We start from the raw sequence: 22,924 nt of genomic DNA on the forward strand, positions 1-22,924 counted from the left end.
TTCTTTACAAGTTACAGTGTTCTCGAAGGGGTCTTCAACTAATGACAATGACTCTTTTGACTTCTTGACCTAGGACAAACCCTAGAAGCACTCAATGGGTGCTTGACCTATAAAATAAAGACCTTGAGCATGAAACCCATGCTCTAAAAATAATAATAATAATTTTCTTTCATTTTACAATATACAAGAATCAAAAGTACATTTCAAATTATACCGAACCTAGTTACACATTTTTCAACACTTCCTCTTAACTAGGGAGGTATTCATAAATGGTACATGGACATTCTCAATCTAAAGAGATCTCATAAGAAGATTCAGATTGGTAACCCATCTATATAGCATCATATCAACCAGCATTGTCATATAGCAAGGCCTTGACTAACAAGTCTATCTCTCCACAAGATTAGAGCACAATGCTGGGCAGACCAATGATTTATAGGCACCATCATCATTGCCTCTCAAGGTACATACCCCACCCGGGTGTTCACAGAGTACGACCATCCTTGGACTATTTTAATCTTGGATAGCTAGTCATCAAAGAATATCAGTCCACGACCACTCTTATCTGGATGCCTACCTCAGCCTCAAAGAGCATCAGACGCCAGATGCTTACCCAATCCTCCATTTTGTATTGCCAAGTGAAGACAAGAATGATGTACCTATCTCTCCCTCTCAACCAGGGAGGATTTATCAACCAAATCAAGCTTGTCTCTCAAATACACAAGCTTCTCATTAGGAAGATATTTGTCAATATGTCAACTACCTACTCATCAGTGGAGATATATTGTAGCTGCAACACACCATCTTCTGAATATAGTGATACTTGTTGTTGATATGCTTTGTCTTACCATGAAATACTGGATCTTCAAACAATCGTATACAATTGTTGTTATCACAATGTATCACTGTAGGGTCCATTGGTCCTTTGAACAGGTCGGATAGCAGCTTCCTCAACCAGACCACTTCTCTACTTACTTCACAAGTTGCAATATACTCAGCCACCACACTACTCAAAGCAACTATGTCTTGCTTTCTGCTCATCCATGAGATCATGGAGGATCCCAAACTGAAACATCCTCCCGTAGTGCTTCTTCTATCCTACTCATTGCCCCCCCAGTCGGAATTTGTATATCCAATCAAGTGCACATCATTCCTCCTATCATATTTCAGGTAGTACTAGATAGTTCCTTGCAGATATATCAGTATATGTTTTGCTGCTATCTAATGATCATGCTTCGGCTCCACTTGGAATTGACTGAGAACATTTACTGCAAAACATATGTCTGGCCGAGTATTCACCAAGTACATGAGTGAGCCAATCAATTGTCTATAACGGGTGGCATCCACTGGGCTAGATTCGAAACTCCTTAGTCTCTTCAAGTTTGTGATCATCGGGGTTGTCATTGGTTTGCAATCCATCATGTCAAACTTTTTAACATCTTCATCACATACTTCCCTTGACCTAGATAGATCTCATCAGGTCCTTGTCAGACTTCCAGTCCCAAATAGTAGTACATCAACCCCAAATCCTTCATGTCAAATTCTATTGCTAGTTGCCTCTTAAATTCTTTAATTCGACCTTCCACACCTGTCAAGAGAAGATCATCCACATATAGAAGAATGATTACCAACTCTCCCTTCACAACCTTGATATAGAGGTTTGGATCAACAGAACTCTTTGCGAAGCCTAATCTCTGCAGGTATGCATCCATCCTAGCATACCATGCCCTTGGTGCTTGCTTGAGGCCATATAGTGCCTTCTTCAATCTGCAAACATATGCCTTGTTGTCTTTAACTTCGAATCCCAAGGGTTGTTCTATATAGACCTCCTTATCAATTGTGCCATTCAGGAATGCAGTCTTGACATCCATTTGGTGGATGTTCCATCCCATCGATGCTGCCAAAGGGACCAACGAACAAATAGTTGTGTACCCTCCTGTCAGAGCAAATGACTCTTCATAGTCCAAGCCTTCTTGTTGAGAGAAGCCCCTAGCCACAAATCTTGCCTTATATTTATCTATATTTCCATTTGTTGCATGTTTGATCTTGTAGAGCCACATGGAAGTTACCACAAATTTGTCTTCAGGCCTAGGTACGATCTCCCAAACTCCATTCTTCATTATAGATTACTATTCTTCATTCATGGCATCCTTCCATTCTTGGTGATTGACAACTTCTTCAAAAGTGGATGGCTTTGCTTTTATTAGTTTTGTCATGTAGGCTGCATACCCATAATATCATTTGGGCTTCTTGATTTCCCTAAATGTACCTGAGTTGCACCATGACCTTTTACATCTAGAAGTGTAGACTTCAACCAGTTAGGTCTTTTTCTAGATTCGGGGATAGCCACAGGTTGTATAGGTTCATTGGAACCTTCATCTTCAAGATTTGATTCTTCGTCCTCCCTAGTAACTTCTTCTTTGAATACAGGAAGTTCTTCATCATCAGAGTCCATAGGGAGATCCTTTGACGAATACAATACTTTTGTCATATATGACATCTTGGCTGACTTATATCTGGTGTCCTTCCTTTATGTAGATCCTATAGGCCTTAGAAGAGTTGTTGTAGCCAACAAACGTTCCCTTCATGCCTGATGGATCCAACTTCTTTCTCTTGTTCTTTGGTATATGAATATAAACAGGACAATACAAACTTCGGAGATGATCCACTGTTGGTTTCTTCCCAGTGAACACTTCTTCGAGAGTTTTGTTATCTAGAGACTTGTGGGGACTTTGATTTTGTATGTATACAGTTGTCTTTGTAGCTTCACCCCATAGAAATTTCGGTAACTATTGGTCATGTATCATTTCTTTTACACTTTCTGCAATGGATCGATTATTTCGTTCTGCAACTTCATTTTGTTCAGGATTATATGGGACTATCAGCACCCTTTTAATTGCAGACTCCTTACAAAAAGCAATGATTTCCTTAGATGTAAATTCTCCTCCACTATTGGATCTTAATATCTCGATTCTTCTTTTTGTAAGGTTCTCTACTTCAGCTTTGAATTCTTGAAATTTGGTAAATACTTCATCCTTGGATTTCATTAAGTAAACCCACGTTTTCCTTGAATGATCATCTATAAATGTGACATAATATAGATGACCTCCAAGTGATTTAGGAGTCATAGGACCACATACATCGGAATGAATAAGATCCAAGATTTCTTTTGACCATGAAGCACTGCTTCCAAATGGTCTCTTGGTGTTCTTACCCAATGTGCAACCCTTGCATACTCCTTTGTGATCTTCTTTCAGTTCAGGGATTCCATCTACTATTGTGTTTAGTGTTGGAAGGATTTTGAAATGGAGAAGATCGAATCTTCTGTGCCAAAGTTCACATGGTCTAATTTCAATGTGAACTAAAGCTTGAGCAAGAGGAGATAGCAACCTATAAAATCTTCCTTCACAAATCCCAAGTACTCTAGCATTTTCTATGCTTGAGTTTTTACCCCATACTACAACTTTTCCATCAATGAAAGCCACTCTATCACCTTTATCTTCTAAACTTGAAATTGAGAGTAAGTTCTTATGCAAACCTAGAACAAATGGGATGTTGTAGAGATGAATATTGCCTCCATTTTCTAGCTCTATCGAGGTTGATCCAATTCCCCATACAGGATAGCTTTTATTATCTCCAAGTTCTACAGAGTAAGAAGACTTTCCTTTTGATAGTGTATTTAGTTGCTTGTGATGACCGTTCATATCCCTTGATGCTCCACAATCGATCACCTAAATGCTCTCACCTTGCAATGTGTATGTGAGTGTGGAGAAGAGTCCTTCGTCTTTTGTCTCGGTCACTTTCTTCTTTGGAGTAAATAGGAGATTCCATACTTCTTTGATGCCTTCCTTGAGATGGCTTGCTACCTTTGAACACTTCTTGAGAATCTTCTTTAATGTAGTAAAGATCTTCATGATGCCTTCAACCAACCTTAGCTCTGAAACCATGTTGAGAAATCTATAGGGCAATGATTAGATTGATTTCTCTTTCTATGATAATTGCTTGTAATGTAATTTTACTTTTTCTTACTTATTAGCTTCTTCAATTATTATTATGTTTGTATATCATCAAACAGCTACCAAAACAAGAAGAACAAGAACACAAAATATAAGCTGCAAGCCAGGGCCAAAACCTCTCCTCTTGAGAAGAAAACCCGTAAATCTCTTCTCTTCCTTATAAATCCTTCAATTGACGAATTCCAAGACCTTTAGACAAAGACCAATACCCTCTAAGACCAAGTCCAACCTTTCCTGATGATGTGCTTTCCTTATCCAAGTTAAACCAGTCAAATATCTTCTAGTAGCACAATTTCGACCTCCATTGCAAACCTGAAATTTGTGGCCCTCCTACAGTTGTCGCTGCCACACGTGTGAGCTTCTTTTAGCCTCCCAGGACTTCCTTAGACCTTCGCTTGGATTTCTCTGACTTCTGGAGCTTGAGGATGGCTTCTTGTGACCTTCGCTTGACCTTCTTACCTTCTCTTCTTCAAGATCGAACTTGTAGAGGAAAACCCTAGATTTGTTGCAAAAACCGTAGCCTTCCTTCACACGTTTGAGAGATAAATAACCCAAAACCAAGTCTTCTTCATGCTCTTCCTTCTTCGTTGCCCTCTTCTTCTTCCTCCTTCACTTGAATGAGAGAGTGATGAATGTGCTACAAGAAGGTCGAGTTTCCTCCTATATATAGGCTTCTCAAAGGTGGACATGGCTCCTCAAATTAGGCTGACTTGATATTGGAGGGTATGTTGACACTTTTTAAGGACAAAAATAATTTTCTTTACAAGTTAGAATGTGCCCAAAGGGGTCTTCAACTAATGACAATGACTCTTTTGACTTCTTGACCTAGGACAAACCCTAGAAGCACTCAATGGGTGTTTCACCTATTAAAATAAAAGACCTTGAGCATGAAAGCCATGCTCCAAAAATAATAATAATAATTTTCTTTCATTTTACAATATACAAAAATCAAAAGCACATTTCATATTTATGAAGAACGAACCTAGTTACACATTTTTCAACAGGGTTGTGTTGGTGCCTGACAGCCAAGCCTTCAGTCGTCGGTAACAACCGCGAAGGTAGCCGACAGCCAGCCGCTTAACCAACAACACCACGCATAGAGGGTCACGGATTGGGACAGAATAAGGCGAGTGAATTAGAGCCACCAGTTACGAATTGAAAAAGGGGGGTCGCAGTGAGCTGCTAGCAACAACTACAGACAGGACATGATTATGTTTGTTGTCAGGGTGCGGGTGAAGAAGGTTGCATACAGGGAATCTTAGCAGATAGCGACTGCAGAGAAATGGAGATCAGATCACAGTGAGGCTTCCAGGCAGCAGGGTGCAAGCCCGAGTGAGGCAGTGAGTCAACAAGATAACTAATTAATAATAATTAATTATTGATTAGTTTGACAGGGATGGCTATTGGGTTACATTATGAGGACAAGCTAGATGGGGTAGGAAATTTTAGCCCATGGAAGGAGTAGATTGTTCTGTTATTTGAGGAGTAGGAGTTGTGGGACGTCGCAGAGAACCCCACCCAAATTCCCACAGATCTTACTCAGTTGGCTAAGTTTAATAAGAAGAACATGAAGGCCAAGAGAATAATCCTGGACACCAGTAAAGACCGTATTATACCTCATATGACAAGGAAGAATTTTGCCTTTGAGATGTGGGCATCCTTAAACAAAGTATACCAGAGTACAAACCAAAATGAAAGATGGTGTTGAAGGAGAAACTAAAAAATGCCAAGATGTCTAAAACTGACACAGTTGCATCTTACCTAACCAATATCACTCAGATTAGAGATGACTTAGCAGTAATGGTGTTTCCTACTGCTAGTGAAGAGTTGGTCAAATCAGCCTTGAGTGGCTTTCCTCCGAAATGGGATGTCTTTGCTGATGGGATTATAGCACGGGAAAATCTGCCCAGTTGGGATAGACTGTGGGATGATTTTGCACAGGATTAGACAAGGAGACGTTCCAAAACTGCAAGTCAACATGATAGTAAGGATGATGAGGAGAATTTTTTCTTTTACTGTAAAGGGAAAAAGTAAAGTATAGGGATGTGGATGATCTACTTCAGTGAAGGACATGAGAAAAGTGTTTTGCGTGTCATAAGACTGGTCACTATGCAAGCCAGTGTCCATACAAGAAGAAGGAGGAGAAGGATCATGTGGTTGCATCAGCATCAACCGAGATTGATGACTTTATGGAGAAATTTGAGAAATAATTTTCTCTAGTTGCATGTCTTTCTGGCAGTAGTATTGTGTGTATGAGGACAATGGGTTATGGCTAGTGGACAGTAGGGCGTCCAGCCACATGATGGGGATGTGATCAATGTTTCGCAGTATTTCAGAGACAGGCTTAGACTGTAGTGTGTTTAGTGGGACTAGTACCATGCATACAATGAAGGGGGTTGGATGTGTTAGATTCTAGCTAGAGATGAGATTTTTTGGAGGTGACAAGGATGTTATTTGTTCCAGGTTCAATGGTAAACGTGCTCTCAGTATCAACCTTGGAGGATGTTGGATATAGAGTTTTGTTCTGGAATGGATCGATGCTTCTATATTTAGAAGGAGTGACCTTGGATGTAGTTGTAGTGCTTGGCATTAGATATGGGCAATCACACAAGTTGCTAGGACAAAATGTGCGTATATAAGAGGGGATCTTGGATACAAGAACAGTGTCACTTACTGAGAGGAAGCCACTGGTGAGGAAGAGTGAATCTTCAAGTACTGCGAGGAGCCTTAGCTCGTATGATATGACATTGTTAGACGCTCAGGAGCATGGTTGAAAGGAATAGGTTTTCAGATCAAATTCCGAAGCAGGTAACAAGGAAGTCTTCTAGTTCAAAGGGAGCGGCTATAGCAACGGATAACGTGTCAGTGTTGGAGACAAATCCAAGTGGAGCAGGTTCTTTCAAAAGTACCTCCCTCGCTAAGAGGGAGTGTTGAGTTTTGCAACTCAAAAGGTACTTCTAGTCTTGTGTCTTGACTAGAAGGACCATGATTTGCCTCCTTAGGAGGTTGCATGCAACATGTAGAGTGTGCAAGTTGCACACATGCAAATGTGTTGCATATGACATGCAGGAGATGTGCATGTAAAGCAAGCCAAATTTATGACTTGTACTTTAGTTAAAGTAGAGAAAGCTAATGATAGGATAGTTAACTAAAGTAAAGTCATTTATCTTCAAGAAGCTTGAAAAGCAAATTTTGGTTGTCAATCTTAGCTTAGGAAAGTTGAAAATTGAGTCTATGTGTTGAGGCTAAGACAACAGTAGCACAAGATTGAGAGAGGCTTCTCCGTGAGCATGTGTTGGGTCCGAGAGAGTGCAAAGAGGCTAGTGATCAGTTTTTTATTTTCTCTGTTGGGCCATTATTCCAGGACAAGAGCCCAAGGAAGTTCTGTGATTAACTTATTAATGAAGAACTGTTGATTGGACAGAAATTTATTTAGGTGTATGTGATTCATATCGAGTAATTTTGCTTCTAGTAAATATTTTGGTTAGGAACTTAGTCGTGTATTCGTTCAACTAATAATTGTTGCGAACCAAATACTGGGTGTTTGGTTCAGGATATTCTGACATATAAGTGGACAACCCATGCAACCTATCCTCACATCTCAAACTAGTAACCAACTTGGCCATATTGTTAGTCCTTCAACAACAATCAACCAGCTCCCTCTTAGGTTGTTCGTTGTGCACACTCTGATTTAGTCCCTTCAAAGTAGCTATGATACCATGTTGATTTTTCCTTAGTATCCCAAATTTGGTCTATGTCTAATCACGATCATAAAAAACTTAAGTACACAACTACAAGCACTTTGCACAAAGGAAATGAAACAACAGTGAATCAACAAAGTACACAAAAATTTGTAGGCCCAAAACTTGTTTTTATTAGTCCTTCAATAAAACAAACATAAGGTACGCGTACCAAGGTCATGGGCCTTACAAAGCCCTAATACAAGGCACTAGTATAAACAGTGTACACTAGGGTTTGAGGACAATTCCTTTAGCCTCGATCTGCCCAAAAGAACAAGAACAATACTTGACTTACTTGTTGTAGCTAGCCTCCAACCCTTTCTGTCCACTTGCTCTTGACACCTAGCAGTCTTGCCTCCTTTACTCACAGGAAAATTGCTCCTTTAATGTCTTAGTATATACAGTTGCTCACAAGGCATATTTTCCTTTAAATATCTTGCATATTCAGCCCCAAAACAACTCAGCTTCTCATACTGAAATAGCCCTTCAAGATCATTGTATATTAGCCCTTACACAACATCTCCTCATAGTCCCTTAGATCCTTCAAGTTGACTGCACAAACAGTCTTCAAACCAGTTGTTCATTCACTCCTTTAATGAACAGACTTCAATAGATGCCTCAACAACCCTCTACACAGCATACAGAAGCCCTTTCCAACCCTCGTTGTCCTTTTCTTAGGTCTAGGCTCCTCGTTGCCTTCCCTAATCTCTAAGGCCTCTCGACTCCTCTTTATAGACTTTTGGCCTACCTTAGAATGCCTACAACCTTCCATAGATTCCCTGTGGCCCCTCTGCAAGTAGGTTTGAGGCCTCTCGGCCTCGTTCTAGGGCTTCAGCCCTCCACAAATTTCACACAGAACTTCACAGTAGCCTTTTAGTGCAAACAAAAACCACCACTAAATAGAGATACTCTCCTTCGTTGGGAAAACAAGGTACTCTACCTTCCTAGGGAATCATCCAAAACAGTAAAAACCATTGACTTTCTTCTCTTCTGGTTGTGGATCCTTCTTGAGTGATCTGCGTCTCCCCTTAGCTCGTTATGTTTCTTAAGATGAGTTGCTATGAGATGTGCTTTAGACCTCTCATTGTCTCTTTAATTTATAGCTCTCCAAAGTTGCGTTTGGTGCCCCTTTAGTCCATCAAAGATGCCCTCTTACAACAATTAGAATAAACTATGATTATCTTTGGGTCTTTAGCCCACAACATTGGGTGCAAAGCCCACCATCTTGGGTACCTTGCCTAACCAAGTCCTATTGGTGGGTCAAATCCTCACAAGTCAAGTACCCTAGACTTGTGAGAGTACGTGCCAAGCTACACTTTTCAACACGGAAGCAACACGCAGGAATGTTTGATCAGGTGTAAGAGACGACACAATGGCAAGTCGAAGCACAATGAGATCATGGTACCAAAACATCTAGGACATGGTACAGAAGGGAGTAGTGAGGCTCCAATGCATTTCTACAAATGAGCAAGTTGTTGACATTCTCACAAACCAACTTTCCCAGGATGAAGTTTATATACTTCAGGGACAAGCTTGGAGTGGTTAAGAATGCTTCCCTTGGTTAAAGGGAGTGTTGATGTTATAGCATCAAGGGTCGGAGATTCTCACTAGGTCAAGGGTATTGACCAGGTCATGGGTAGTGATCGGGATCCATGTAATGGGGCTAGGGAAATTGGCCCAATGAGCATCAAGGCCAAGGGTTACCTAACCATATTGCCAAAGGTTACTTGGCTAGTGGGTTGAGTACCTCATCACATTGGGCAAGTAATTTTACCATTCAATAGCACGTGACAACATGTGGGCATGGTAAATCGGCCTAGGTTTTCACCATTTGTTAGGAGTACCTGACATGGTTCCAAGTGATGGCTTGGTGGGTTGGTGAAACAAGCACTAAACTTGTGTCAGGGGGTACTTAAGCAGCGAATGGGTAATTGGCTTGTGGGTGACTAGATCCATTTGCAAAGGGTATGTGTCTAGTGGGTGACTAGATCCTTATGCATGATCCTAATGCAAGATGCTTTCCGCATGGTTCTAGTATAGAACATGAGGTGGATGGATCCATCAACATAGTTGAGCTCATTTAACCTTTTATTGGAATGGAGAAATTTTTCAACAAGAGGACATCTGAAGAAGTCAAGGCGAATACCTCCTCAACTAAGAGGAAGTGTTGAATTTATAGCTACGGTCGGTATTCATCATTGAATTAACCCACAAAATTTAAAGAGAATGGAAATATAAATTTGATGTCAAGTTGGCTCCAAATTAAAATTCAAATTTTGCCTCCAAGATCAAATCGGTCAGCCCTAAAGACGCCTATTCAGGCTCATTTATCCACTATATATTGCCATGCGTCCTCCTCTATTGGCATTAATTTGGATCACAAAAAACATCAAATCTTCTATTCATCCATGCCAAGACGAGAGAGGAGAAGCAGACCAAAGGTTGACCCAGTCTGTCCAGCATTGACCAAGCATCTTTTATTTCTGTTTTGACTTCGCACGTGTGAGCCACAGACTAAACTTTTCTGAGGTTTTCTGGGCAGCAGACCAAAATTCTGTGGGAGGTGCAGGAGGCTGAAATTCAGCCTATTTGACCTGAGTTGACCAGCAGTTATAGGAGGCCGAAATATTTGTTTGACCAGGTTTGACCTGGGTTTGTTTACTGGTCAATTTGATTTATTTGACTGGGAAACTATCAGATTGTATCTCTTGTTGAATTGGACAATTTCTCTAAGAAAAGGTTGCTGGGTTTTTCCCTAGTTCGGGTTTTCCCAAGGTAAAAAATTGGCTCTTGTGTTTGGCTGTCTCTTCATGATCCTACTGTCATTATTGTTTTACTGTTGAGCTTTTTCATATATAATTGCTTAATGATGAATGTAACTTAAGATGGATTAATGAAGAAATCATTGGAAAGTAATTATCAGATTATAAGATCATGAAAAATCAAAAGGAAGAGCCAAGGTGCTTAGCAAAAAAGAAAAGCGAGACAGGACATAATGGTGAGTGATAAGGGCAAGATGTTTGGCAGGAATAGAGACACATAGGGGATACAGAGTTAAATACGATGAGATAAGATAATCTTATTAATGTCCAATGAATGACCACAATTACTAGGCCAATGGGACTGAAACATACAGCCAGAATCAACATAGCGGAAGCGTGAAAGAAGCTCCTAAACAATGCTAACAAGACATAAAATCTAAGAAGCTAAGTAATCAGAGCCAAGGGAACCTAGCTGGCTGACACTTGGACGAGCACAAGGGTGAGAAAACCCATCTTTCCTAACATCCAAAACGAAGAAGCCCATCTCCCTTAAAGAATGCAACACTAAAGGGTTGAGAATAAATGATGGCAACAAAAGATGGCAGATGGCAGAGGAACGACGTTGAGATTAAAGGATACACACTGCACACAGGCATTAAGAAAGCACGGGAAGGACAAAACTAGAGAGAAAGAGGATGATGATGCAGCACAACAAAACAGCAGATGGTAACAGCAATGACAAAGGCAAAGAACATGAAGATAAGATAAGATGATTCTATTAATGTCCAACAAATGACCACAAAAGTAGGTCAATGGGAAGCATTGCAGAAGAAGCAAGATAGAAGAGGATGCCAATATTATGGGTCAAAATGGAAATGAAGCAACTGATATTTTTTCCCCTTTGCGGCTAACTCAAGAGGTGGAAACATTACTGCAAAGGAGAAGAGAGAGCAGAATCAGACAAAAGGAGAGAGAAAATTTGACCACACATAAAAGGAAGCTCAGCATCCTCTCATACCACTTGGTGCATACAACACATACAAAAGACGAATTAAGATTGTTCAAAAACAATTCGTATCTGACAAACATATATAAGATACAAGTACAGGAGGAGTTTGAACAACCTGGATGTTGCCACGAGTGACTATGGATCATGACTCTGTTATCTAGTATGCCCATTATGAAACAATTATCACTGTTTATTTATTATATTTATCAGTTAAAGAACATATGACATGTAACAAGTATATTACTAATTAGTAGCTTATATTAAGCTGTTAAGAACTTGCAATGAACATAAAGTTTAACTTAAAAGGAGTTTATTTTATTTATCCAATCTTGAACACTAGGTTTTTAGGTGCACCTACCCAATTCAGACACACGGGCTTTGGTCCATGAAAAAGAGAATTACTGTAACAGCTCTATTATATTAATAAATTCTATGCTCAAAATAAAATTCCTAAAATTTATGTTTAAAACGCAAAAGTACAGTGAGGTGCAAAAACCAAAACAAATCAGTACCAGTCCTCCTGGAGTGTATCTTGGATTGTAATAATTTCTAGAGCTGCCCTGCAAACAAGAAACGAGACATAAAAGCAGTTAATCAGCTAGATTAAATAGTAGTACAAGTGAGACATGACCGTCATTCTGTTCACCCTTATGTGAAATCAACAGACTAATAGCAAAGATATTGAAAAGAAAAATGTATCTACATGCATTGTTATATATGTAAAGGAAACCCCTATGAGTGTTCAAAACTTCAGCAATTAAGTTTAATAACATGAACCTACCTCAAGCCAAGGTACAATAAATGCCTGATTTATTAGAAACATAATTGAGCCACCAAGAGCACCAGCAAGATATAACTTCAACAGATATTCTGCTCCAAGAAAACTTCCAACCTGCTCAAAAAATTTCCAAGCAATTAATAAAAAATTAAACCTTCCAACTTTTCGAAGCAACACAAGAAACGTATTTTATAGCAAATCATGACATGAAAATTACAGCATCGCATGTCTAGCTAAATATGTGATTCCAATACTGCTTATATAAGCAGCAAGGCACGTGTTAATTAAAAAAACAGTGATCAATGGATCCCGGATTTCTCCTTGGTCAATGGCACAATTTCCAACAAGTTACAGAAAAAACTGTTTCAGCTTTACAATGAATTGATTTAGAGAAAGCATAAGTGGAGATCCTTACCGCTGAACCAAAAAAATAGAGGCCTATCATGTTAGATAATAAATGCTCAGACCTAATATGACTGAACGCACAGGTAAAAAGAGTGTGCACCCGCCCATCTAGAAAATTTTCCACAGATACCTGATTTTAGCACATTGAAACTAATATTAGTATTGCACCTGCAAAAATAATCATTGTCGTGGTAAAAGAACAGATAGTATCCAGTTTAACATATTTATGCAACATTACTTAATTTTCTAATAAAAATTCATTCACCGAAAAGAATCCGAATAGATGAAAAAGAGAGATAACTTATCCACTGATTTTATAAACATAAGATAATCTGTCCAATTTGCTGCACTGACAATATACTGGGACGCAAATACTTGATGCATGTTTTTCGTTCCTATTCAACTTCCCTATTTCCTCACTCTCCTAGTGACAAGCATGTTATTAGTTTTAGAAATATAGTTTTTTGTGCTCATTGTGTAATACAAATACACATAAATTAGGTATAGTATGCCTTACAAATTTTAGATATATGATTAACATAAAATGCTCAGCATATTAAAATGATAATTTTGTACGCTACGTTGCATTGGTACATCTGAATTTGGGTGTGGATGTGGATGTGGATGCAGGTGTATGTGTGACACCATAATGATGGAGCTTTCTGAGCTACAATACAGATGCAGGGATTCCACAATTTGTCCCTTTTAAAGGATAAGGTCATCAGGATGTGGATATAAGTATGGGGGGTGGCATGGCAGAGATTGTCCAAACTCAGCAAGTTTCAGTGAGTCAACTTGGCACACCAAACTAGTGAGATGAGTTGAAAATGTCATTCAGACAAGCCATGTCTTATAGACTCAATGATTTACTGAAAACTCACCAAGTTCGACTAAAACTCAAAGAGTTACTGAAAACTCGCCAGGTTCAACTCAACTCAGTGAGTCTTCAATGACTCCCCAAATCCATAAGAAATACTTCGCTGACATCCATAGAAATACAAATGACAATCCTTTCCTTCATTTTTTGCTGCTGTTGTTGTTTTTGTTGGGAAGGAAGGTATTTTGCTATGAAAACAATTGCACTGCATTTTAACACCAACAACAAGTGGTTTTTAGAGATCACTAGAGAGAAGCTATGCTCCACCAAGTTTCCAAGAAGGGGAAGCACAGGAGCAGGGAGACACACAAAGAGGATGTGTGGGAGCAACCTCAAATTTTAGGAAAATTCGGGGGGGTGAGTGGACATCCAAGTCCCTAGCATAGTGATCCCCTTTTCTAAAATTATAAAATATAAAAATAATAATGATAAAATCCCAACAATAACAATTCATCCCATGCAAATTCATGTTGAAATTATGATGTTCTATGCTGTAATAATTATTTATTCCAAAACTTCTTTTTGCTGCAATATTAGTTAAGCAATTGTAGATAGAACATAAACCAAATGCACAATTTAAGACAACCAAGAACAAGATAAGACACAAAGCATTTAGGTTCAATGACCAGGGAAAAATCCACAAGGGGAAAACCCAACCAGATTCTTCTTCTATTAGATATCAATTGTCCAGCAGAGATACAAAGAACAATGAGAGATCAAGAGAATGAGTAAGTTCACCCATATCTCAACAAGTTGTAGCATGAAGATCACTAGAAGTAGCAGTTGATGAAAACACTGAATCAACCTCCAAATTTTGCTCTTACTCTCCAAGTCTCTCTCTCTTACAATCTTCTTCAATTCTTCTTTCACAATGCACTAGTGAGAATGAGATGATATGGCATATATATACATAGGAGGAGCAACAAATTTTGGTCATGAGGAAGGAGAAATACGCATGCCTTGAGGAGGAGTTACATATGCCATTTAGGGAGGTACACATGCCTTTGTAACTCATGCCATTAAGGAGGTATGCATGCCTTTGTAACTCATATCATTAATGAGGTACACATGCCTTAGTAACTTATGTGATCAACGCATGCCTCAATAACTTATGCCATAAAGGAGAGAATGTAACATATGCATTAAATAGTGCATAACAGGAATCTTTTATGACATGCTTTAATGAGTGTAAGAGGAATATGCCATCCTTTTAATGTGTAGAGAGAGTGTAATGTATCCATTAAGTGAGAGAGAGTAACATATGCATTAATTGAGGGGAGTTACATATGACATGATTGAGTGCCATGATTGAGAGACATGAATTTCCTTTTAATAATAATATAATAGTATCATAAAGGATAATAGTAATAATAATAATATTGATGATTAAGTCGAGATTGAACTATTAGGATTGATTAATGATAAGTGATTTTCCATCAACTATACTTGATTACCAATTGATGCAAGGTGATTTACTATTTTTGGAAAGTCATACTTGAGATGCTAGACATGACTTTCTATTTTTAGAAAGTCACTCCAGAATTGTCAGAAATGAGATTTTAGATAAGGAAATTCATCCCTGAGCTGCCAATTTTCAACACTCCCTCTCATATAGGGAGAAATTTTTTTCTACATCAAAGATCTTTGCTTTCTTTCCTCATCTTTGTTCATCTCTTCTTTGTATCGTCTAGAACAATGATGTCTCAATCTAATGAAAAAGAATCATCATAAGGGAGATTCATCTATCACCCTATATCCATTGATCTTCCCATCATGACCCAAGCTTGGGGGGATTATCACTTGCCAACACATGACAAGGATTGCACACAACCAAGTATCACCTCAACTTGGGGGGATTACCACTTGTCAACACATGACAAGGATCGTGCTCAACCAAGCTTTACCATAAGAGTCAAATGGTAGAACATCTGCATCCACAGACTTTGGGGGGATTACCACTTGTCAACACATGACAAGGATTGCGCACAACCAAGTCTCATCTTTACTTGGGGGTTTACCACTTGACAAGGATCGCACACAACCAAGTCTCACCTCTGCCTGGGGGGATTACCACTTGTCAAGGATCGCGCACAACCAAGCTTTGCCACACCCATTGGCCAGATGGGTGGTACTGCCAACAAGCCCAGCTTGTGGGTAGGATGCATACGAGGTTATACTCTTGGCGAGTCCCACACTTAAAGGTAGGGGGGATTGCCACTTCTCAACACAAGACAAGGATCACGCACAACCTATAGTCAAGAGTTCCCTCAACCCCAAGAGCTCTCTTAGCTCCATTCCCAACTTGGGAGCTCAAACAAGAGGGAAGAGCATAGCTTAGTGTTCTCGATCATCCATGAGTACCCCCACTAGGAAGGGTCACATCCATCAATCCAAGTTTCTCTATGAATACCAGCAACTTCCCTTTCGACAAAGGCTTGGTAAGTATGTCAACTATCTAATCATCAATTACAATATGATGGAGTCTTACTGCTCCTCTCAACACCATAACCCAGATATAGTGATATTTGATCTCAATGTGCTTGGACTTGTCATGGAACGCGGGATTTTCTACAAGTCAAACCTCACTCTTATTGTCACAGTATATTATTGTCGTATCTAGCACATGCTCAAATAGCTCTCCAAAGAGCTTCCTCAGTCATACTAACAGCGAGCCATGATAGCCCCAATGTACTATGCTTCAATCGTGCTATGGGCTATAGACTTATGTTTTATGCTCATCCAAAATATCATGGCAGATATCAAGCTAAAGCAACATCCAAATGTGCTCTTTCTGTCAGCAGAGTTACGAGCCCAATCAACATCAGAGTTGTTGAGAAATCTAGCGCAACTAGATTAGGGTGATTTATCTTCCTTTGATAATCGCTTGTGATGTTCTTTCACTTCAACTTATAGAATTTATAATTAGCTTCTTCTTCTCTTGATTATTATTGTGTTCTTATGATCAAACAACTACTAAAACATGAAGATCAAGTAGTAGAAGTGAACACAAAATGTAGGTTGCAAGCCACGGCCAAAACCTCTTCTAGAGAGAAAAACCTACAAGAAATTCTTCTCTTTTATAGAATCTTCAAATGATGAATTCCAAGACCTTTAGACCCAAGACAAAGACCAAGTCAACCTTCCTTGTAGATGAACAACAAATTTTGTCTTTCCAGCAACTTTAGCAACTTCGACCCTAGCAACTTTCTGCAACTTCGACCCCCACCAACAATTTCATCCTTTACTACAGGTTTGCAACTTTTCGGCCCTCCTGCAGCAGTTGCAACTTCGCACGTGTGGGATAGAGAAGTTATTTTAGGCCTCCTTACTCCTTCGCTTGGCTTGCTTCTTTCTTGAATAAATAGATGATATGCCTTGTCTTTTGATATGCATTTTGACCTTGCCAGGAGATCCGAAATTTCGTCCTATGTAGCTGCAAAAACCCTAGCTTCCTCTTCGCACATGTGAGAGATATTGCCCCTAAAACTTCAAGTTTTGTTGTCTTTTAGTCCTTGTCTTGTCCTTCACTCTTCTTTCTTACTCTTCTACTTCTTCTTCTAGTGATCGAACTTTCTTAGATGATTTCAAATGAGGTTGAGTTCTTATAAATAGACTTTCTAGGAATGTGAATTATCTCTAATGAGGCCGACTTCTTCTCTTGCAAGCCAACTTGGTCTTGGAGGGACTTCTGACATAATTATGACTCAAATAAATTCTTTTGACTTTTTACAAGGTGCCCAATGGGGTTTGTTACATATAACAATGACTCTTTTGACTTCTTGACTGTATAACAAAACCCTAGAAGCACACAATGGGTGCTTGACCTCAAAATAAAATGACCTAAAGCATGAAACCCATGCTATAAAATTACAATAATAAAATTTCTTTCTCTTTTACATTAAATCAAGAATACATAAGATATTATGAAGGCCGAACCTAGTTACATATTCCAACACTCCCTCTTAACTAGGGAGGTATTCATAATACATAGAAAGTACATGGACATTCTCATACAGAAGAATTCTCAGAAGAAGAGTCGGATTGGTAATCCATCTCATAAGCTATCTTTTCATCTTAAATCAATGCATCTCATCATATCAACCGGCATTGTCAGATAGCAAGGCCTTGACTAACAACTCTATCTCTCCACTAGATTACAGCACAATGCTAGGGAGACAATGATTTATAGACACCCTCATAATTGTCCTTCAAGGCAATACCTCATCCGGATGTTTGCAAGGTATGTCCTTTTAGCACCATTCCTGTCTTGGATTTACACATCCTCAAGGAATCTCCTCTTCAACTACTCTTTCCTATTGGACACCATACCTCATCCTCAAAAGAGTATTGATATCAATCTCATATGCTTACCCAATCCTCCATTCTTTCTTCATGATATGAAGACAAGATTGATGTGTCTATCTCTCCCTTTCAACTAGGGAGGATCTACTCATTCCTTTACATGAAAGGAATATACCGAAGCTCCCTCTTAACTAGGGACTTGTTTCCAACAATTATCTTGTTCTTCGTGGAGATCATATTACTCTAAGTTGCTTGTAGGGCTCCTCCTTCTGCTTCATCGTGTCTTGAATAAACTTCAATTTCTACATCACGGAGCCATCTTCTTCGATAACTTCTTCGTAGGGTTTTGGCCATCTTCTACATCACTTCCACTCAACAAAACATAATGTTGAACCAATTAATGCTAGTCATGTCATCCTTCTTTACATCGGAAAGTGACAACCTTTGTTATCATCTAGATATCCTTCATATCGCTACCTCTTCCAAGGCATGTTCTTCTTAGAATCATTCATTCAATACTAATTGTAGGTGAATTTCAACAACCTTCTGTCGGTAGTCATGTTCCAATCCAACCAGAGGTTTGCTTTCAAAAATCAAAAGAGAACATCAAATCAAAATTACCTCTTTATGATGGCCCTTCGTTATAACATCTACCTTTGTAACATCAACATCCTTTTGTATATAAATCCACCTCCAAGACTTCCATTACCAAGGTTTTCTTTCTTCAGCATACTTATCAGGGTCTTCATAATTTCCTCATGGAGATGTCATAGCCAATCCTTTTTAACATTAGATGTTGATTATCCATGCTATCTATGTAGCTATAGGCACATCTTTGCGAACTCTCCTTTCTTCTTCACATACTGCTTTCTCGAGATCTCTATACATAGCTCCTTTTGTATAGGAAGAGTTGTTGCCCACCACTTCATATTCTTCATGAGATCATATGATATGTTGATTCCATCATGCTTTTATGTAGTATGCCAAACTTATGCATTCATATACTTTTTATATGGAAGAGTTCTTTCTTCTTTAATCATGCTCATGAGATAGAGCATTCTAACCATTTTGTCTTCAACTAAGTGATGACATGACTTTATCTATCTATTAAAAATTACTAAATATATATGCATACCTCTTCCTTCATGTAATCATCTAGGCTTCCTTCAGCAGCTTCCTTTTCTTTGCTTGAATATGAAAATGCTTCAACTAGATTATCATGTTGCACTTCTTTGTCACCATACCTTCATCCTTCTAAACTGTGGATCCCATGCTAGGTGGAATGTAGACCATTTGTGTAGTACTTGCTTCTTCTAATTAGAGGTGAACCTTTACAACAAAGATTCTTAATGGAGAATCTTGATGATCCCCTTTTCTGGAAATGCTTCATTTTGATGATGATGAGGTGTGATGATCTCTTATCCTCCTATTTTACTAGATGACTTGCTTCAACCATGCAAATTGTTATATCCTTTCATGCTTTTGGTATGATGCCATCTCAATTACTATAATGCAACTTATCATAACTGTAATGCTTCCTGTTGCACTCAAATTGTCAAAGTTCCTAGGAAGCGGAAGTACCAAATTTTTTCAACAAGGATCGGATCACATATCAACAGTGTCATGGTCATCCCGTTCTGCAAGTTATATATTGTAAATGACCTTAGTAAAACCATGTGTCTATGTAACAACCTAGGTAAGCCTATAATTCGATGACGAATTCCATCCCAGGAGGTTTTTTAACCTCACTGATTACCTGTGTTTTTCAACACGACTAATCAAAAGAGTTTTTTCCCTCCAGCTTAAACCCCCAAAGCTAAGGTGAAATTTGTTGTCGAATTATTACATGAGTCCTAGTATTTTAGTCAAGTCTGATGGAAAAGTGGTTTGGGAATACTTTAAACGGATTGGCTAAATTATTTTATTACAAATCACTTGGTTTACTAGATCATATTGAGTCGCAGATGGGTTATGTGTCTTGAGGGTCTAAGACAAATGTGTATTCCCTCTTTGAGTCTTGTAAAAGAAAAATCATATGTATTAGAGGGTTGGAAAAATAATTAATCCCCTCATGTGTAAATTAATTAATTTTTCTGGCAAAATAAAATTAAATCCTAAGCCAGAAAATTAATTAATTAGAGTCAAAATTAAATTGTCTAGGAAAATAAATTCTCCAAATGGAAAAATTCGTGGGTCTTGAAAGAATCAATTTTTAAAGGTCCTCCACCAAGGGAATATTGTTTTTTCAAGAAAATTTGGACCCTTGGACCTTGCTAGTTAATTCAAAGTCAATTTTTTGAGGAAATTAGCATTAAATAAATAATTTTGAACTAATTAAAATGGAATTAAATGATAAATTCGAAAATTTCTCAAAAATAAGAAATCGAAAGCCATGATTAAAAGATCTTGAAGTATTTATCAACAACCAAGATTATTGTGACAAGGATCAAAGAAACTAGTTGTGATTTTTTCATTTGGAAGATTTATCTATAAATTAGAGTCATTTGAGTCTAGTCATCTTGATCTCTAGCTAGAATTGTTGCTGAAGAGAGCCAAGATTAAAAGATCTTGAAATATTTATCAATGGCCAAGATTATTTTGACAAGGATCAAAGAAACTAACGGTGATTTTTCCATTTGGAAGATTTATCTATAAATTAGAGAGTCATTTGAGTCTCTAGTCATCTTGATCTCTGGCTAGAATTGCTACTGAAGCATTGTGTAAACTATTGTCCCGCCGGGAACTATTTTTTCTATAATAATAAAAGATTTTGGGGTGAAATTCAAGGTGTTCTTGCTTATTGATTTGTGGTATGTGCTGACTACGAGCATCGCTATGTTGTGTTGAATATTGGTAAGATTTGTTTTTTTCATTAGATGGAGATAAATTCATATTATTGATAGTTTTGGGCTAATCTTAGGTGGCTTGATTCCCCATGTGATCTAACAGATTATTTTTTGAGATAAATACATAGTGTTTGCAAGTACTTCAGTCCTTGGCCTCCAAGTTCACAAACTTGTGCAAGAATCACTATTGCTTGGATCTCTAGTTTTTATATGGTGGATTTAATTTTCGCTTGGGCTATAATGAATCATTAATTTTTCTGAAGGATTTTAGCCATTATTTCAAGTAAAAATATATATATATATTTTCTCAAAATCCATTTAAAAACCCATGTATATTTTGTAAATAAGATTGTAAATTTAAATGGTATTTTTTTTTAACTTGGGTTGGGATTTTGGATTTTTTTTGTATATATTTTGGGTTTGGGTGTCTCTATTTTTATTTTTGTAGGTTAGATCAAGGAGTTAAGTGGAAGAAGAGCTAGATCTAGGCCCTTGAGGGTAAGATCTAGTCTCTTGGAATTTTTTACAGGTTTCCCACGGCGAAATTTTCAGAAAATCAAAGAGTTGAAGCATTAAAAAATTGCAAAGCAAGGGTTTTTCAATTTTTGGCTTTCCCAAGACCAGATCTACCTCCTCCAGGCCCAGCGTCTCCCTCTCTTGGCCTGCAACAGCCCTCCTCGGCCCTCCTAGGCTAGCCGTTAGCCCTCCCTAGGCATGTGTAGGCCTCTTCTCCTTTTCGGCCCTCCTCCCACGGCCCTTTCTCCTCCTCCTCCTTGGCAATAGCCCTCTAAGGGCTTGCAGCTCCCTTGTGGAGCCTTTAGGCCCTGGGGTTTGGCCCCTAGACCCCTATTTCCCAAACGCTAGCCTTTATGGGCAAAGCATTGGCCCTTATTGGCCATTTCTAGCCTCCTTGTGGCTCGATCTATCATCCTAGCCCATTACTCCCCGCAAATTCGCTTCCCTTGTCCTAGTTCTCCAAATTTTGGCCTCTTTTGCCCCAAAATTGACCTGAAACCCTAATCTAAATATTTAAGGCTAAATATTTTGCGGTTTTGCAAGATTAAGGTCTCAAAATTCATCTCTAGCAAGCGGAAAAGTAATCCTAAAGTTTCAACGATTTTCAACAGTGGGATCTTCAAGGCCTTGGGCCTAGGGTTTGACCTCCAAACCCTAAGTTTGCTTCAGTTTTATTACAGCGGTTGAATCATAATTTTTTAGGCTCTAAAATCATATTCTAATTTGTCAAAACCGATTAAAATTGCAAAATCTAATTTTTCACAAGTTTTGGCCACTTGGGCATCTCTAATTTGACGTAGATCTAACATTTTAGCTTGCTGGAATTTACTGCATAACTATGAAATTCAAGTCTGAAATATTTATGAATCATATTCTCTAAAAATTGAAAAAATCATTTTTTCCAATTTTGATGAAAAAATTCTATTTTTAGAAAGTATTGGACAGCTAGTTTTGGCTTAGTTAATTTGTTGATCTGTGGTAAATTCACTATTGTAATAATGATATCAAATATGAGGCAAACTCAACTAGAGCCCTAAATTTGAAATTCTCAAGTTCTGGTGCATTTTGCTATTTTTTGGCATATTGGATATCTAGTTTGGGAAGTTTTTATCTTGTTGATCTGTCTTTACTTACTGCTATAATCTTAAAATCAGATCTGAAATATTGTTGAATACTCCATCGTAAAGTGTGCTAAAGAAGCTAATTTACATTGTTGGTTAATTTGGAAATTTTATGCTTCAATGTGTTGAGTAATTTTCATTATTTGGAGTGGTTTATGCATTGTTGTTATACATTGGTAAATTTGAATTTTCTGAAGTAGTAGTGCTGATATAAACTGTCATAAATCCGTGACCAGCATCTTGATTAACTCTTGTTATCATTTGGCATCTTGGGTTATTTGATATCTTGTGAAATTTGCACTTGTATCTGTAAGCAATTTATCTTGTTTAAGATTTGCATTTCGCTATTGTTAAAGTACCATTAGAAGGTCTCTAATCAAAGTACTCAAACAACTTAAGGGAATCTTAACTCAAGATAAACCTCACTCATAATCTCTTGCATAAGCATCTCACATAGGTTAGTTAATCATTCGAGCAGCGGGTGTCCATCCGGTCATTTGGTTCCAATTCATAAGAAGCAAAAATTTGTGACTCTATTAAAGCATTGGTCTC

The 22,924-nt window shown here is 38.2% G+C and overlaps 1 protein-coding gene across 1 annotated transcript in view; it reads right to left on the minus strand.

Annotated features, from left to right (window-relative positions):
* Nucleotides 1-22,924, minus strand: part of RBL12 (RHOMBOID-like protein 12) — a 314,690-nt gene that overhangs the window by 99,796 nt on the left and 191,970 nt on the right. Inside the window, exons 4-6 of the mRNA XM_089428131.1 lie at nucleotides 12,721-12,840; nucleotides 12,309-12,419; nucleotides 12,040-12,087 (exon numbers count right to left, since the gene is read on the minus strand). Of these exons, the coding sequence (XP_089284257.1) occupies nucleotides 12,040-12,087; nucleotides 12,309-12,419; nucleotides 12,721-12,840 (279 nt within the window). The remainder of the gene's footprint in view (nucleotides 1-12,039; nucleotides 12,088-12,308; nucleotides 12,420-12,720; nucleotides 12,841-22,924) is intronic.

The sequence above is a fragment of the Pinus tabuliformis genome, chromosome 6 (assembly GCF_031772625.1).
Source record: "Pinus tabuliformis cultivar Carrire ecotype Pingquan chromosome 6, CPIR1, whole genome shotgun sequence".
NCBI classification, from domain to species: domain Eukaryota; kingdom Viridiplantae; phylum Streptophyta; class Pinopsida; order Pinales; family Pinaceae; genus Pinus; species Pinus tabuliformis.